The sequence below is a fragment of the Trichoderma harzianum genome, assembly GCF_003025095.1.
Source record: "Trichoderma harzianum CBS 226.95 unplaced genomic scaffold M431scaffold_4, whole genome shotgun sequence".
Taxonomy (NCBI): domain Eukaryota; kingdom Fungi; phylum Ascomycota; class Sordariomycetes; order Hypocreales; family Hypocreaceae; genus Trichoderma; species Trichoderma harzianum.
The window spans coordinates 628,896-645,339 of NW_020209252.1; the positions used below are offsets into that span (position 1 = coordinate 628,896).

General features: G+C 49.5%; 7 protein-coding genes across 7 annotated transcripts; 4 read left to right on the forward strand and 3 right to left on the reverse strand.

Annotated features, from left to right (window-relative positions):
- Positions 1 to 944: 944 nt before the first annotated feature.
- Positions 945 to 3,004, forward strand: M431DRAFT_492888 (hypothetical protein; the record flags this gene model as incomplete). The annotated part of the gene is made up of 3 exons (XM_024917050.1): positions 945 to 1,002; positions 1,092 to 1,400; positions 1,470 to 3,004. The coding sequence occupies 3 exons, from the start codon at positions 945 to 947 to the stop codon at positions 3,002 to 3,004; spliced, it is 1,902 nt and encodes a 633-aa protein (XP_024776099.1).
- Positions 3,005 to 4,115: 1,111 nt separating this feature from the next.
- On the reverse strand, positions 4,116 to 5,100 carry M431DRAFT_506175 (hypothetical protein). Its single transcript, XM_024918765.1, has one exon. The coding sequence runs from the start codon at positions 5,089 to 5,091 to the stop codon at positions 4,141 to 4,143; it is 951 nt and encodes a 316-aa protein (XP_024776100.1). The 5' UTR covers positions 5,092 to 5,100; the 3' UTR covers positions 4,116 to 4,140.
- Positions 5,101 to 5,573: 473 nt separating this feature from the next.
- Positions 5,574 to 6,914, forward strand: M431DRAFT_518183 (hypothetical protein; the record flags this gene model as incomplete). Its single annotated transcript, XM_024920361.1, has 2 exons — positions 5,574 to 6,080; positions 6,155 to 6,914. 2 exons carry the CDS (start codon positions 5,574 to 5,576, stop codon positions 6,719 to 6,721), a joined length of 1,074 nt encoding a protein of 357 aa, XP_024776101.1. The 3' UTR covers positions 6,722 to 6,914.
- Positions 6,915 to 8,188: 1,274 nt separating this feature from the next.
- On the forward strand, positions 8,189 to 9,892 carry M431DRAFT_82211 (hypothetical protein; the record flags this gene model as incomplete). The annotated part of the gene is made up of 1 exon (XM_024923133.1): positions 8,189 to 9,892. The coding sequence occupies one exon, from the start codon at positions 8,189 to 8,191 to the stop codon at positions 9,890 to 9,892; it is 1,704 nt and encodes a 567-aa protein (XP_024776102.1).
- Positions 9,893 to 10,983: 1,091 nt separating this feature from the next.
- Positions 10,984 to 12,672, reverse strand: M431DRAFT_3593 (hypothetical protein; the record flags this gene model as incomplete). Its single annotated transcript, XM_024914544.1, has 6 exons — positions 10,984 to 11,685; positions 11,879 to 11,885; positions 11,955 to 12,156; positions 12,203 to 12,415; positions 12,475 to 12,575; positions 12,650 to 12,672. The coding sequence occupies 6 exons, from the start codon at positions 12,670 to 12,672 to the stop codon at positions 10,984 to 10,986; spliced, it is 1,248 nt and encodes a 415-aa protein (XP_024776103.1).
- Positions 12,673 to 13,347: 675 nt separating this feature from the next.
- On the reverse strand, positions 13,348 to 13,596 carry M431DRAFT_80285 (hypothetical protein; the record flags this gene model as incomplete). Its single annotated transcript, XM_024922923.1, has 1 exon — positions 13,348 to 13,596. A coding segment is annotated over one exon (249 nt), but the record flags the coding sequence as incomplete, so codon positions are not given.
- A 456-nt stretch (positions 13,597 to 14,052) lies between these two features.
- M431DRAFT_506177 (hypothetical protein) lies at positions 14,053 to 16,314 on the forward strand. The gene is made up of 3 exons (XM_024918766.1): positions 14,053 to 14,779; positions 14,860 to 14,898; positions 14,963 to 16,314. The coding sequence occupies exons 1-3, from the start codon at positions 14,287 to 14,289 to the stop codon at positions 16,102 to 16,104; spliced, it is 1,674 nt and encodes a 557-aa protein (XP_024776105.1). The 5' UTR covers positions 14,053 to 14,286; the 3' UTR covers positions 16,105 to 16,314.
- Positions 16,315 to 16,444: the final 130 nt, after the last annotated feature.

The window sequence follows — 16,444 nt, forward strand, 5'->3', positions numbered from 1 at the left end:
TCTAGCACGTCAGACCCCGGGCACAGCTGCCCAGTGCTTGTTATGACGTTGCCCTGGCGACGGGTCAGCGGCCCACTAATAACAGCGCTGCGCTGGCCTTGGAGCGCTGGCGCCGGGGGAACAGGGGGGCAACGCAGCTGTAGCGCTCCATTAGGGGGAGCTCAGGCCTGCAAGAATAACATCTGCAGCGCCTAACCCCCCTGTTACAAAAACATCCGCGACGGCCCAGATCACCAGCTCGAAACATCACCGGCTGACTTTTCTCTCTTTCTTAATCCTCACGCTTCCCCTCTCGGCCTTTCCCTCTCCTCGTTCCCTCCCAATCTCCTCTCATTATCTCCAATACGAAAAGGTTTGCCTTTTGGCTACTCTTTGTTTTCTTTTCTCCTATCTCATCTTTGCTGGAGCTTTAGTCGCATTGCTGTGACGCTTAGCATTGTGAGGGAAGAGACCGACGCTGGAGAGCGTGAGTGAGCGTGATAGAGAGAGAGACAAGGTGCACCCGTGCAATTCGCCGCCCACACCCCCGAACACCCGTTATCATCCCCCCAACGTATTTTATTCCTCCACTCGCAGCGATTTTCGAAGAAAGAGACGTTTGTGATTGTCGACGGCCAAAAATATTCTCTCTCCGCCTCAATTGAGCTGTTGTCGTTTGGGTTACTTGATTTTGGTCTTGTCTCGCTAAATCCCGCCCAGCCCCCTTTATTCTTTTTGCCTTGTTGCCGCTTTCTTGTTTACATCACTTGCATCACACGACCCTTTTTTGGGGAGCTTCACCGCAGCTTAGCTTTCGCCATTTTTTATTTCTTTTTTGCGCATCCGCGTTTGCGCAATTCCAAACAGCTTTTTGGCATCATATTTTACATTTAGATTCTGTTATTACTACGGACGTGGACGAGTAATTCGCTGTCGCGGATTGGAAGCATAGCGAGCCTGGAAGAATGGCTCCTTCTACGAGACACTCCCAGAATCTGGGCCATGTCGTTGAATACATTCCAGGTACGACAGCTTCCTCTACCCGCGTCATTGAGCAATACAGCTTCTCTATAGATTTTCGAGCTTCGCGCTGACAATTTCTCAATCTACAGACCGACTCTATCTGGGCGCCTATGTGCACCCTCCGACTCCCGATACTCCGCTCCCCGGCACCGAATCCCCCAGAAAGCGAGCATCGCGATATGCGGACGGAGCTGCCCCGGCACCTCTGGTAACCAACCGAAACCCTCCCTGCTACTTCACAGTCGACGACACTCTTCTGTACAACGCCTTCCACCACGACTTTGGTCCTCTGCATATTGGCCACCTCTACCGCTTTGCCATCAAGTTCCACGATATCCTGGGCGCCAAGGAGAACCGAGACCGACCCATTGTCTTTTACAGTGCTGCTGATCCGAGGAGTGAGTCTTGACCGCTGATAAAAATTGGATTGAAAGATTCGATTTACTGACATTATTGGCTGTTTCTAGGTCGCGCAAATGCCGCTTGTATGTTGGCTTGCTACATGGTTCTGATTCAGAACTGGCCGCCTCACTTGGCCCTGGCACCAATTGCTCAGATTGACCCTCCGTTGATGCCTTTCCGAGATGCCGGATACAGCCAGGCCGACTACGGCATCAGCGTCCAGGATGTGGTATATGGTGTCTGGAAGGCCAAGGAAGAAAAGTGCTGCGACTTGGACAACTTTGACTTGGACCAGTATGAGATGTATGAGCGAGTCGAGCATGGCGACTTCAACTGGGTTACGCCCAACTTTCTTGCCTTTGCCTCCCCTCAACACACGCCAGTGGCCAAGATTACCGAGGACTCTGACCTGTATCCTCTGCTTCCCAGGGACGTGGCCGCGGTCGAGGATCACCCGCTTCTTCCCCAGCCCTTCAAGAATGTACTCTCACACTTTACTGAGCGCAACATTGGCTTGGTCGTCCGATTGAACTCGCCCCTCTACTCCCCATCCTACTTTGAGGCCCTGGGAATCCAGCATGTCGACATGATTTTTGACGATGGAACCTGCCCTCCGCTTTCCATGGTTCGCAAGTTCATTCGCATGGCTCACGAGACTATCACTGTCAAGAAGAGAGGCGTAGCTGTTCACTGCAAGGCTGGCCTTGGCCGAACCGGCTGCCTCATTGGCGCCTACCTGATCTACCGCCATGGCTTCACTGCAAACGAGGTCATCTCTTTTATGCGCTTCATGAGACCTGGTATGGTTGTTGGACCTCAACAGCACTGGCTGCACCTCAACCAGGGAACATTCCGAGAGTGGTGGATCGAGGAGCGTATTGAGCGAAAGCTCAGGAGAGAGCTTGCTGCTGCTGCCGCCGCCGCTGGTCATCCGGCTCCCCAGACGCCCATGCGAGCCGTCAAGTCTGCGCGTAACGGCCAGACAGTGACCCCCTCTAACCGGAGCCCATCCGGCCGCACTCCCCTTAGTGAGGTGGACCAAGATCGCGGCAATGTCGGAGTTCATGAAGATTATTTACCGGCGCCAACGCCTGGGCAGCCACGAAAGGCAGCGCGCGATCGGCGCAATCATCATCAGAGATCGGATGCTTTCCATGCGGCAGCAGAGGAACAACTCTTCGAACAGCAGCAACATAGACAGGAGGAAACAGCAGCACCACCATCGCCACAGCGCCGTTCACAGGCCCCAGACTCGGACGAGGAGCAGCACTTGCGGATGCGAAAGCAGCGCAAAGCGGCCCAATCATCCAATCGGAGCGGGAAAACTCAACCGGCGAGCCAGGACACGAGCCCATATGTCATAGACAATGACGCCTCATTCGACGCTGAGAATATTGGTTCCGTAAAACCCAAATCTGCCGAGAGGGTCCCCAGCCAGCCTGGCACACTCGCCAAGGTCCGGAATCGGCGGCAAGCTGCGGATTCACCCTTGAGATCCAAGGAATCTGCTGGTGTTCGCAAGACGAGTGGCCGTGTTGGTAGTGCTGGTGTGGGCGCGTCGGTATCATCGACTGGCCGTAGAGTCTCGGGCACGTCGTAGGCAAGCGTGACCAGACGACGGGCTGGGACAGCCATTCACAAGGAAATGGCTGAACACCTTGTAAACTTTACATCTTAACGATCATGACTTCACGTTTTATTCTATTACGAGCGATTAATGCGTATGCATATACACGGGCGTTTTAGTCTTCCAAGGCGCGACGGGAGAGGCAGCATGACTTTTTTTATACCACTATTCACCACCATCACCACAACTAACCACCACGACTTACTATTACAACGCTGAATGTTCCCTGCGATTTTGAGACCACATGAACTCTTTTTTATGATCCTCATTACGCCAAAAAGATGTCATTTTTGGACACGCTTCAAGCGAGAAGTGAGAGAAAACGATATGATGAGGTGAGAGCGGGGAAAAAAGCCGGCAAATCTCAAGAAGAAGAAGAGAGATAGAGATGGAGGGGAGGATTTATGGCGGCGATGGCGCAACGGACGGAAATGGAAAGGGGATTTGGGTACATTTAGTGTTTTCTTCTTTTTTTCGCTCTACTTCGGCATTGTACTGGCTACTGTTCTTCCTTTGGTTTTTTTTGTGTGTCTTTTTTCTTTTGTTCGCTTCTTCTCTGTTTCTTCTCTTCTCTTCTTTGCTCTTCCTTGTGCGTATTCTTTTTACTTACTCTTTGCTGCGACTGGTCTATTGGGCATAGGGGTAGGCATTTGGGTATTGCACGGTACGATGTCGGTTGCTAGTTCAACGTTTTTTGAGACGGTGGAGGTTGTTGTGGAGGGGATGGTGTGCTATATATCAATTTTGATGCATGATATTTCAATAACTCTTTTTAATACTTTGCAAGTCAAGTTTAAAACTCTTTTCTTTAGTTTATTGCGTACTGTGATACGTCGTTATCCTTGTCCGTGGTTGTTTCACAGAGTGACTGTTATGCATACCGACTTGTTAATCCAGCGCCAAGGTGTACAGGGGTTGGGATACTTGCTGATGCCAAGAAGCCATCTCTATATGTAATACAAAGTAGATCGTATATGGTATGAAGAGTTACTCAAGCTAGGTACGAAAAGTAATTCCAGATCCTTTTTATTGAGTGTCTACATTGCTAAGATCGTCATCCTCTCGACGAAATTTACCCATCCTGATCGCACTTTGCTACATCAGATTCATTACATGTGTCTCCCGTAGTTATCATCCACCGTTATACGCATCGCACCCCCCATGGACGACTTCACTGCCCACACCAACTCGACTGGGTGATGAATCTGCTCATTCCACGCCAGCTTGACCTTGAATCCGAAATCTCGCAAAGCGTTGCCAATTCGGGCGCATGAGAATTGCTCTCCGGGTGAGCTTGGCGGGATACCCCATGATGCATCTGTGACCTGTTCTCGGCTGAGGAATCCTTCCTTGCGCGGATTCATGTTGTACATGACATAAACCCCGTCGATGTGGCCAGTATGGCTAAGCCGGGCTACAACAGAAAAGCCAGTTGGTTCCCAGTCTCCCACGACATCATCGCCTTGCTCCAACGTCGTCGGCATCTCCTCAGCGGTCTCGCATTCTAAGCACTGCAGCGTGCCGAGCTCGTGGAAAACAAATCCTGGGGCCTCGATGTCGTCTGACTCTGCTGATTTGGTAGACTCTTCTGATAGATTGAGGGCGCGGCGGTTCAGCGGCAGAGATGGCTGGCTGGGCTGTATGGTAAAGTTCACGCCAAGAAACGCAGTGTCGAGGATTTCGCGATCTGTCAAAGGACACTTGCTTTTCTGCGGTGCCAAGTTGTGGATGGATGGAAGTAGACGGTAGAGGGTCGTATTCTCATAGCCGAGGGGTATCCAGGGACGATAGGCCCAAGTAAGTCCGGGCAGCAGCTTTTTGTATTCATCCGGGTTGAGGAAATTGATTGAATCCGCAATCTCAATAAATCGAGCGGGCGTCAAAATGCCGGAAGGATTGGAGAGATGCGGCAGACTCTTCAGACCACGTTGCAAGTATGCTCGCCGCTCTTCTGGATCCGTGAAGATCTCATTGACGGCTTTCCTGTAATCTTCACTACTGAGATAGCGACGAGCCAACGAATAAGAAATCTCGTCAAAACGAGCATTGCGGTCTTCCATGATGGTGTTTTGAAGACGGCAAAGTGGTGCCTGAAGACTTATCCTGCTGGAGACAAAAAGCCAAAAAGAGAGAGAGAGAAAGAGTAGTGGATACTAGAGGAATATAGCTATAGTAGGTGATACTAGAGGAATATCGCTATAGTAGCAGATACCAGAAAGATAAAAGAGAAGAGAGAGAGGGAGGGAGGAGGGGGGGATGGCGAAAGAATTTGTGTATAGAAGCAAACGGAGGGAGGGACATGCGTTTGTTGTGAATGAAAGAGGGCCCACATGATATAAGTACATGCATCTACCCGTGGCCTACAGCATTCACTTCAACGCAAACATTCGAGTTAATTCACAGTGCGGTATACCTTATTCTTAAACTTTTTCACATTGTTGACTTTGTCCGCCAATATTTAGACCAAACCACGCAACAACATTGAAACTTTCTTCAGAGTTTACGCCAGTGCCCCCCAAGGCTGTTTTGCTTTTTCGACAAAATGGCACCACTAGGGCTTGTGACAGAGTTCCCAGCGAAGAAGCCGCAGCTATTGATCCCCTTCGACACCTATGCCGACGTTGAAACTTGGGTCAAGCCCGTCGAAGTCATTCGCCAGGCGGCGATTGCTCTGACCGAAGATGCTGCCATGTTCAAGGCAATCGACTATCACAAAACACGTACCGAAGATGGCGAAGAGTTCCTTCGCAGTCTTGCGTATTATGCAGAGGTTCTTATTCAGGACTCTCTCGTCGGCTTTGAGAAGAGATTCGAAGTTTACTCTCATACGCCCACCTCGACAACCACTGAACTTACGGGTAATCGCTCAATTGGTTCGATGCTATTGGGTGCGAGACAATCTTATCAGGAACTTACGGATTTCCTCGTGAATTTGGTAGACACTCTAGGCTGGGAGTTCCATTGGAAGATCCCGTCGGCGGGTGATTTGGTTCCGACGGCTTCCCCGTACCAGCTGCTATATCAGATGATATGCAAAAAGAAACTACATGTACCCTCTGCCCCGACTGGCGATCAGATAAAACGTATCTTCTGTAAGTTCCATCATCCGTGGCTGATTCTGAGGATGTATTTTATGTACCTGTACTGACCCCACCAGTATCTCTTCAGAAGCAAGCGTATTTGGCGCTACCTGAACTGGATTCCGGTATTGAAAGGGTTACCTCTGATGCGCCTTGTGGGCGGCCTACGATGCTGTTCGTCTCAGGAACATTTGATCTGTCCCACATTTTCTTCGGGGCAAACGAAACTGCATGGGGCGAGTTAACGGCAGTCTCTGCTATAACTAGGATAGCGCGTGACATCCGACTTCGACATTATGTCCCTGTGGCTATGGAAGCTTTCAAGGCGCTCCAACGCAAGGAGATAGAAGCTCTAGCGGAGCTTGAGAACGAATCGGGCGGTGCCTCTGATAAGGAAGACCTTGTTTGGAAAGCTCGTGCGAGAGCAATTGACCGGATGAGGTCCGATCAAAGCACCTTGGGTGGAGAGAAGGAGATGGGCATCGCCCTTCGCCCACCAACGTGGGCGATCAACCAGGGATGCTACCTCTGTCAAGGAATGATGGAGTACCAATCTCCAAAATCGTGGAACGAGAATCAGCGCAGAAAGTACATCCTCAAATTCGACTAGAAGCTGCGAGGGGATTATGCTTGGTCGTGCGCTGAAGGAGAGGCTCGGTTGCAGAGCATGGGACTAGAGTAGGACGACGAGGACTATGTTTTCTAGTTTTCCCCATGGACGGGATATGTATAGATGGACTTGAGAGAAATGGGCTGGAGGAAATATTGTGGTAGTACGTATTAGACAAAATACACAACGTCAGAACACCGGCCTTGCTTTTAATCTTCTCTTTGTTATATAGGAATGGAATGGAATGGATATTTGCTACTATAGCAATATCTTTCTAGTATCTGCGATTTTAGCTATATTCCTCTAGTATCCGCTACTATATCAATATCCTTCCAGTATCTACTACTAAAGCTACCCCCCTATAGCATCTGCTACTACAGCTATATGCTTCTAGCATCTAATGATTTCCACTAGCTTTACAATTGAGATTCGAGATAATGAATCGCAAACTTAGTGTGCTGAATTGCCACTCCCTTTCTCTAGTGTCAGATGCTCGAGTACGAGTAGCTGTCAGTGGTAGACTAGTAAATCTTAGAACCGTGTGGCTGTGTACCTGTATATAGTCGACGGCGTCTAACACGAATCAGCATATTGACGTCTTATTTAGTCCAATTGTCTGTTATCCTGCTCAAGTCTAGCGTTTACAGGTAATTTTCACGTGTCGCTCCATTTATTCTCCTCGGCGATATTATAACCTCAATTCCCGGCCCGTCACACCTTGATGACTCTCGACAGCTTCGCCCCTGCAACGCTCGTATCTCTCCACGGATGTGGCGACTCGGCCTGTCAAAAATAAAAAGCTCTCACTGGGGCACCTGGTAACCATGAAGAGCATGATTGGGTTCAATTCGAACCTTTGAAGTCTCCGCCGCCCCGTATTTCGGTCTTTTTTGCTCAGGTGGATGGAGCCGCCGATCGGCGCCGATTCCAAGAAATACTGTGCCGCAATTGCGCATTGTGGATTCGATATAGATTAAAAAAGCTCAAATCTCTTCCGATCTAACCGTTGACAACGGACTGCGTAATGTCCTTATTAGGAGATGAAAGTCCGTATGACCTCATGGATGCGTTTGTTCGCGGAGAAATGGAACGACTTGTAGCTCATTGTTTTGCTTCTATAACCTTATACCTGTCTTCACCCTCTTTCTTTATCCTATAGGCTGCCGTGGTGGGAAGTCATATATACCACAGTCTGAGGCGCAGATAGCCCAGCTAAACTGTCATTTCTTGCTCTAGTATTGCCTCGCAAAGTTTTTTTTTTTTTTTTTTTTCGTATGACCGAAAGCAAAAGTATTGACTGATAGAGCCAACCCTTGGCAAAACGACTACGTTGCTCACCTCTAACTTCGATTATCGCGTTTCAATCCAACCAAAAACATGGAAGGCTCATCTAATTCAGCCCGCAATGCCTCAAATGATGATGCTGGTGACATCACTTCACCAACCGGGCAGGTCACAAACGAGTCTATGACTTCCTCAAGGCGAGTTCTCAATGAAACTCGCGAGGATCAAGACCGTTCAAGTCTCCGTCGACGGAGTAGAGCCTCGAGGAGGTCTACCTTTCGCAGCGTGGCACCTATAACAACAGCTGGCCAAGGAACTCAATTCAATCTTGCTGGCCCTACCGATACCCCTCAATTGCGCACCGCACATGAACCTTTTGTTCACCCAGGCTACAGCGATCTCAACCCATCATATGAGCAGCCAAATAATGCCAAGCCAATATGGAGTTTGGCCAAGCCTCTGCCGCGTGTTGTCCGTCCGGGGATGGTACCAACAAAGAACGAGCTGCTCGAGAACTGCGTCAATGCCGAGCTGCCCGCTGAAAACTCGCAGAATCTAGGGCTGGATGTCGATCCGAATGAGATTGAAAAGGGCCGCATTGAGAAGTCGGCGGATTTGCGTAAGATGGGAGCGCAAGTCACCGATGCCCGGCAACAGCGAGAAAATAACTTTATAAAAACGATCTTGGCCGCAGATGCCGAGGCACAATCAGATGGACTCCCACAGCTTGTAAAAACGAGGTCAAGCCAAAGACGAGCTACGATCACGCGCCCGTCAATTCAGAGCCCTTTGTATACTGTGCAAGAAGGCCTATCTGAACATACTTCAGAGCGACACAAAGACAGCCACGAGTCCCAACGGTCAGGGCAAGGCGAAGGAGAGTTTGATCCAGGCCCAGACGAGCTAATCGAAGGCAATCGTTCTCTTGAGACACTGCGGCTTGACCAAGATGCATATCCAGAGGACCTCCATCCCTTGGTCCAGGACTTGGTAGAGGAAGAGATTCACAACAACCACACCATCTGGTCTGTCATCCGTACTCACCATCGTGAAGCTTTGGCCGAGTCCCTAGCTGTTTTCGTTCAACTCACCATTGGATTTTGCGCCGATCTTTCTGTCACTGTGGCTAAAGCCGGAAACCCCAACACGACTGACTGGGCTTGGGGATTTGCGACCATGATAGGGATATACATCTCTGGTGGCGTCTCTGGTGCCCATCTCAACCCTACAATCACTATAATGCTCTGGTTCTTTCGTGGGTTTCCTAAGCGCAAGATGCCCGAGTACTTTTTGGCACAGTTTCTTGGGGCCTTTTGTGCGTGTTTTGCCGCATACGGAGTGTACTACGTGTCTATCAAACACTATCTCCTTACCGGTGTAGACGATGACATTATAAACTGCTTTGTCACAAGCCAGCGCAGCTCATACATTAACGCACCTACAGCTCTATTCAACGAGTTTATTGGCACAATGTGTCTGACTATTGTTGTACTAGCTCTTGGTGACGACCAAAATGCTCCTCCTGGCGCTGGCATGAATTCTCTCATCATCGGCCTCATCATTACATGCCTCAGCATGAGCTTCGCTAACCAAACGGGCGCTGCTCTCAATCCGAGCCGCGATTTTGGACCTCGCTTGGCGCTTTTGGCCTTGGGCTACACTTCTGAGCTATTCACCAACCCTTACTGGTTTTACGGTCCCTGGGCGGGTACGTTACTGGGCTCGTTTATGGGGGCATTCCTTTACGATTTTTTTATTTTTACTGGAGGCGAATCACCAATCAATTATCCATTAGAGCGGACACAGCGTGCTTTTCATAAGAGTGGCATGAAGTGGCGCCGTCGGCTGCATCTGACGCCCAAGCAAGAAGAAGAGAGAATTGTCTAAGAGCCAGCATATAGAATTCTTGAGATCTAGTGTAGCGTTGAAAATATAGCATAATTCTTTGGAGATTACATGTATATCTGCAACAATTTCTGTACTGTGATATTTTCAGGTTTTTGCCAACTTGACATACTCCAAGTCACTTCCCACCGTACCGCATGCCTTCCACAGCCCTCACTTAATCCAAAGAAATTCATTCTCGACTTCCTCATTAGCCACAGCAAGATTTGATCATACATTAATGCTCCTCGATATTTTAATTCAGTGCAAAAATACTGCGGAAGATGTTGACCACGCGCTGTAGATGGCTATTCTGGATATTACGGGTGTATTAGTCGCGATATTACAATTGCGTGTACTTCACTCGCGATATTGAGTGTCACCGCCGCCATCCCAAGCGTCTCAGTTGCATCCCGCGTGTCTCAGTTGAGATCCTGCGGCTGTCAGTCACAAAATGATGCATGTCTCAGGATGACGAGATCAAGTGCTCGGCTTTGATAGCAACAATACGGAGTATACGGCAGATTAGGGAAATGATTTTGTCAATCTCGTAGGGTTGCCAATGAGAAAACCCCGATGTTGCGTTACTCAAACAAGGGACACAAACCTTGGCGTGGTCGAACCCAGGTAATTGCCCTATATTGTTGAAGGGATGCTAGCGCGAGCTTTGTGCAACTAGGGACACTCAGTATCTTCTTGTATAGTTAGGGATAAAAAACGGCAAGTGACAATGTGTGAAGCTCGTAATCTTATCGATCGTGAGTGGAACTGTTATTTTCCCGCTTGGTGTCGCTGGGAGACTGGTTGTATAACTTGGCTGCTTGGCGGGACATTGGTGTGTATTATGTAGTTAGTATTCATCATTGGACAGCTCTTCTGTGATTTACTACACACGTAGTGATGTAGCCAAATACGGCCCATCTGTACGAGTGAGAGCTTGTTGCTTTCCACATCACTTTTCGATTTGGAAGTGACTGTAAACCGAGGCTTACAATTGACTGATTTCACATTTTTGTTCTTCGTTTGCCTAAAGGGGCATTTTCCACTATACCAGCAAAGCAGCTACCCAGCCCCTCCAATTCCATGTCTGCAAATTAAGACTGGCTAAGAGGTGCGCCGTCCTTTCGCTTCTGCTCGCCATACTTCTTGAGGCGCATAGCCTGGATGGCAATGAATCCAGAGGTATCCATTGGGGAAAAGCCCTCGAGAGAGTCCATAGAAGCATCCTCCTGGGAGTACAGGTTGGATGAGTCGCTGGAACGGCCCAAGATAGTTACGTTGCCCTTGTAGGCGGCCAGTCGCACAACTCCAGAGACATTACGCTGAGAGAACTCGATAGAGTTGTCAATGAACTCGCGTTCAGGGCTGAAGTACATGCCGTTGTAAAGCTGGCGTGACCAGTTAAGACTGACGAATTGGTCCCGGATTTCTCGCACTCGGGAGTCCATGACGAGACCCTCTAGGTCCAAATGGGCGGCAAGAGCCAGCGTGAGGCCTGGCGTTTCGTAGCAACCTCGCGACTTTAGGCCAATAAAACGGTTCTCAACGATGTCAATGCGTCCGACACCAGCCTCGCTTCCAATCTTGTTGAGGGCTTTGAAGGATTCAACGGAGTCGGTAATCTCCTTGTCGCCGACGACAACCTTGGAGATGACACCCTTATCGAAGTGAATGCTGAATTCGACGGGCTCATTGGCCGCATCCCTGGGGTCGATAGTACGAAGCCAAAGCTCCTTCGGGGGAGTCGTCTCAGGGTCTTCCAGAATTCCAGCTTCGTAGGAGATGTGAACAAGGTTCTGTACTTTGATGTCAGTGTGCTTCAGGCCAAACAATGTAGGATATGAAGGGAGTTCTGAGTTGAGGCAAGGCCAAACCACGACATAGAAGCTTCAAAAGATGCAAGTTCAGTGGGTGGCCCGTTCCCCAAGATTCAGGTGACTTTGCAAAACTCCAGACATAGTGAAAATGGACAAATCACGGTGTACGAACCTCATCCCTATTGGCATATTAGCAAAACAATCCCGATGCAATGGGTAAGGGGGTTGTTGAGAAAAGAAATACTTACATTGACCAGGGGGCCTTAGGTGTAGAGCTGACGGGGATTCCGTTCTCAGCGGCGAACTTGAGCAGGTCGTTGCGACCCTTAAAACGCTCGATGAAAGCGGGAAGTCGCCATGGGGCAATAACCTCAATGTTAGGGTTGAGCGCATGGAAAGCCAGCTCAAAGCGAATCTGGTCGTTTCCTTTTCCGGTGCAGCCATGCGACACTGATACGTCAGCTTCACTCGGCATCAACATTGGTAGGCTTCTTACAGTATTGGCAACCATGCTTTTCTGCAACTCGAACTTGGCTGCGGGCGATCACAGGGCGAGCAAGCGCTGTGCCCAAAAGGTACCGAGACTCAAAGACGGCATTGCACTGGATAGCTCGCTTGACGACTTCGTCAACGAGCTCACGCTGGAGGTTTTCGCAAACAAAGGCTTTGGCGCCGAGCTGGAGAGCCTTCTTCTCCACGGCAGCAAAGTCTACAGTAATCGGTCTTGTCAGACGCAACCCAGCGAAGGTGCCCATGCCATTGACATACCTTCGACCTGCCCAACGTCGGCCAAAAAGGCAATCACTTCATATCCTTCCTGGATCAGCCAGACAAGGATAGTAGACGTATCAAGTCCACCAGAATAGGCACTGTGATTCCATTAGTTACTGATCCAAGTCAATTTGGAGGGGTTGATCAGTCATCTTGAATGAGAAAGACGTACAGACAAACACGACCCTTGGACATGGTGGCTAAGGATTGGATTGGAAAAAGAAGGTGAAAGTTGATGGATTGGTAATAACAGTGAAGGCAAATGCAATTCGTACCTTGGCTCGAAATATATATGTTCGGCCAAAGAAGAAATGTCTCGCGTTAGGATGACTGTACCAGACTCAATGTGTCGTCACAAGCATGGGTCATCGGTGCAATATTTTCATTGTGGGTGACTCGAAACTCTGTGAGTTATCACGTGATGCACCCGATCTCGGACCCATGGTAGATAACAGTCACTTTTGTTCTTCGTTTCAGCCCGAGTTATTTAAGCTTCCATGCCCAACAAACTGCTAGTTTTAGGCGACCCATCAAGGTGTGCGGGACTGTTCAACCGTACGGGGCCCTTAGTCATCAAAAGCTTGCGATAACAACCGCTGCTATATTATTGGCACGCTCCGTGACCGTCTCATCACCTGTAGACATGGCTACGAGTAGTTTACAGTTCTGAGGGCCTTCCGGGCGTGTCAACTGTTCCACGAGAGAATCAACCATGACCCACGCCTTCAGACGGCACATTGCTTGTATCAAGCATGGTTCCTATATCGACGGTCCTCGCTGACTCTCTTTGGCTGACACGTACATGGACGTACCAAGAAGGAATTCTTTCTCCCCATTGCCTGGTCTTTACGAAACAGCAGATATTCGAGGTTATCGAACAAAATTGCGTCTTATATGAAGTTGTTTGAGCTCGAAGACAAAATAATGGAGTCTTCCACAGGTTATCGCTATAATCCAATCTGTTACACTTACAAGCACATACGACCATAGGTAGTGGAAAATTCGGGGTCCCGTCTGCTCCCCCATAGACAAGCCACTAACCGGCAGATTAGTAGTTGAGTGGGTGACCATCAGCGAACACCGGCTGTTGTATGTTTTTGCCTTTTTTTGCTTCTTTTTTCACGTCTTTCTGTTGTCTTGTTGTGTGTGTTTCTGGCTCTTGAAGTGATGTGTGAGCTAAAGTGCAGACGCTTACATTTTAAGCCTGGGAAATATGCAAGGCAGGGTAACATCGCGTCAATGTTGGCACGTGATACGGCTTTTCTCTGCTTTGCCCATGATTGATTCACCTCCTCCAATAAGAGAAGAGGGGCATTAACAAATCAACGCAGGCCCTGTAACAGGAGCTGCTGTGCTTGGAGATTTGGCGGTGGCTTTCAGTAAGCAATTACCACATCACCCATTTCCAATTCAGGTGAGAGGGCGAATTCAGCGCCGCCACTTTGGTATTTGGAAAAGAAGAAAAATGCGAAATTAGCGGTCAGGGGGTGGTGTTGCTTATGTGATGGATATAAAGCAAGCTCACTGCATGGAAGAAGATCAATGAGGCGGAGCAGAGCCGTATATATACGCTTGTGTTTACGTAGCGGGCCCTTTGTTTCTTCTCATCAATTTTTTTCATCTTCTTTATTTTGTCTGTAGTTTTTGTTTTCTTTCTTTCTTTTTCTTTTCCAGCTTCCTTTCTAGTTCTGCTTATAAACACCACCTCTCACTAGTCTAGGGCGATCGCCAAGGCCAAGTGGTCTTTCTTTCTCAGCCCAGAAACTAATTGCATCTTTAATCCCCACGTTTTCTATCTAATACCAGGCCATGGCTGAGGCTCTTGGCACCGCCATTGGCGTCATTGGCTTCGTCGGCCAGCTATTCGACGGCTGTGTCAAAGCCTATGGATACTTTACCACGGCAAGCAACCTAGACTCGGACAGCCAGCGGATGATGTGCAAAGTGCGCATTGAGGAGATGCGGCTGGTGGTCTGGGGCAGGGAATGGGGAGTCGCAGAGGGCAAGTTTGACGAGCATCTGAGCGAGCGGAATCCGCAACTCAAGGTCTTGGCGACACAGATTCTGGAACAGCTTCATGGCACCGTCACGGACTTTAAGAAGCTGCAAGATCGCTATGGGCTGGTGGACGAGGCGGCGACTAAGGGCGGTAAGGAGGCGGATGTCTCACCACCGCGGAAAGGGTCCAAAGATGAGGGCAAGAAGACGAATGGCTTCAAGACGTCTTCGAGCACGCTTAATCTTTCAAGTGAGAGGAGCTGGAGAAAAGAGATTGGGCTGAGGACGAAATGGGTAATAGGAGGTGAGATTTGGTCATGTTGGTGGTGCAAGTGAGAGAGTTCTGGCGGTGATGCTTACAAATGCTTCCCTGCACCTGAACAGACAAGGACAAGTTTTCCAACCTGTTAAAGGATCTCAAAGGTGCGTATGATCACTTTTACACGCTGTTTTTCCAACAACGTTAAAAGGCTAACAAAGAATCCAGACTTCAACGACGGCCTCGAAGCCCTCTTCCCCCCTTCTCAGGTCCAATCCTTCCAGCGCGCATGGACGCATCAACTCCTTGATCGCGCCCAACGAGACCTCACCGAGCTCTCTCTTCTCGAAAATGCGTCATCTGGCATCTATCCCAAGCTCACAAACTCGGCCAACCTCAAGAAACTCCGCATCAACCTCGACAGCAAGCCCCAGGAGTCCTTCAAGCCTACCTTTGCCCTGAAAATCGGCCGCACCTCGCTCGACATCCAGGATTTGGAATCGCCTCGCCGGGTTCAGGCCCATCATGTCACTGCAGGTGATGTACTCATCGAATGGGTCGATTATGACCGCGAAGAGATTGAGGAGCGCGTTGTCCATGTCCGAAGAATGGACGACTTGGCTCGCATGATGCATTCAGCTTCAGAATGCCATCCAGATCTTCACAGCATTGACTGTCTGGGATACACAGATGACTCCGCCAACAACCGCTACGGCCTCGTCTATAAAGCGCCGGCATCTTCTCACTCAACGCTCAAGACGCTCATCTCCAGCCCCGACCTCAAAACGCCGGATCTCGACGACCGCATCCGCCTCGCGCAGACACTTGCCGTCGCCGTTTGGTCTCTGCATTCGCTCGACTGGCTGCACAAATCCATCTGCTCTTCCAACATTGTCTTTTTCCCTTCTGCATTTTCCACATCTGGCCTCTCGCCCACCGCCTCTGCCGCCCTCGTGCCAGACATCTCCCTGCCGTATCTCAGCGGCTTTGGCGCCTCTCGCCCAGAACTCGACACGGCTCTATCCGTTGTCCCGCGCAACCCGTCCATTGAGGACCTTCACCGCCATCCTGCCTCTCTCCGCGGTAGGCCGCATATCAAGCCATTTGACATTTACAGCTTCGGCCTGGTGCTGTTGGAGATTGGCCTCTGGAAAGTCCTACAGACTTACTACAAGGCGCACTACACTGCCGAGCGCTGGCGTGATAAGGTCGTCCTCGCCGTGCTGGTCCCGGGATTGGGCAGCAAGGTAGGCAAGCGGTACAGGGAAGTAGTAGAGATGTGTTTGCGAGTGGATGAGGAGATGTCAAGCAGCGAAGCGGGTGAGTTGATGGAGGAGGTTGTGAACAAGTTGGAAAGCATCCGGGTGTGATATGGGGCAGTGATATAACACGATGTGACGACGATAATGATGATTGAATGAGTAGCAATGATGAAAACATGGCGAGCTGTTGCATATAGAAAGAATAAGTATAACATAATGCGGAACAAAAAAAGGAGCGGTTGTCTGGCACCCAGTCTCAGCTGGGTACGCCGTGGGTCATGGGCACAATTGCATAGACAGTACTTGTATCAAAAGCGTCTCGATTCTTTTATGAGTCGCTGGTATCAAGAATATCAACGCATAGACCACTATAGAAATCGAACTCCAACCATGTACCATAACGATCAACGCTTTTCAACCATGAACGGATAGGGTTTTCACCACATTA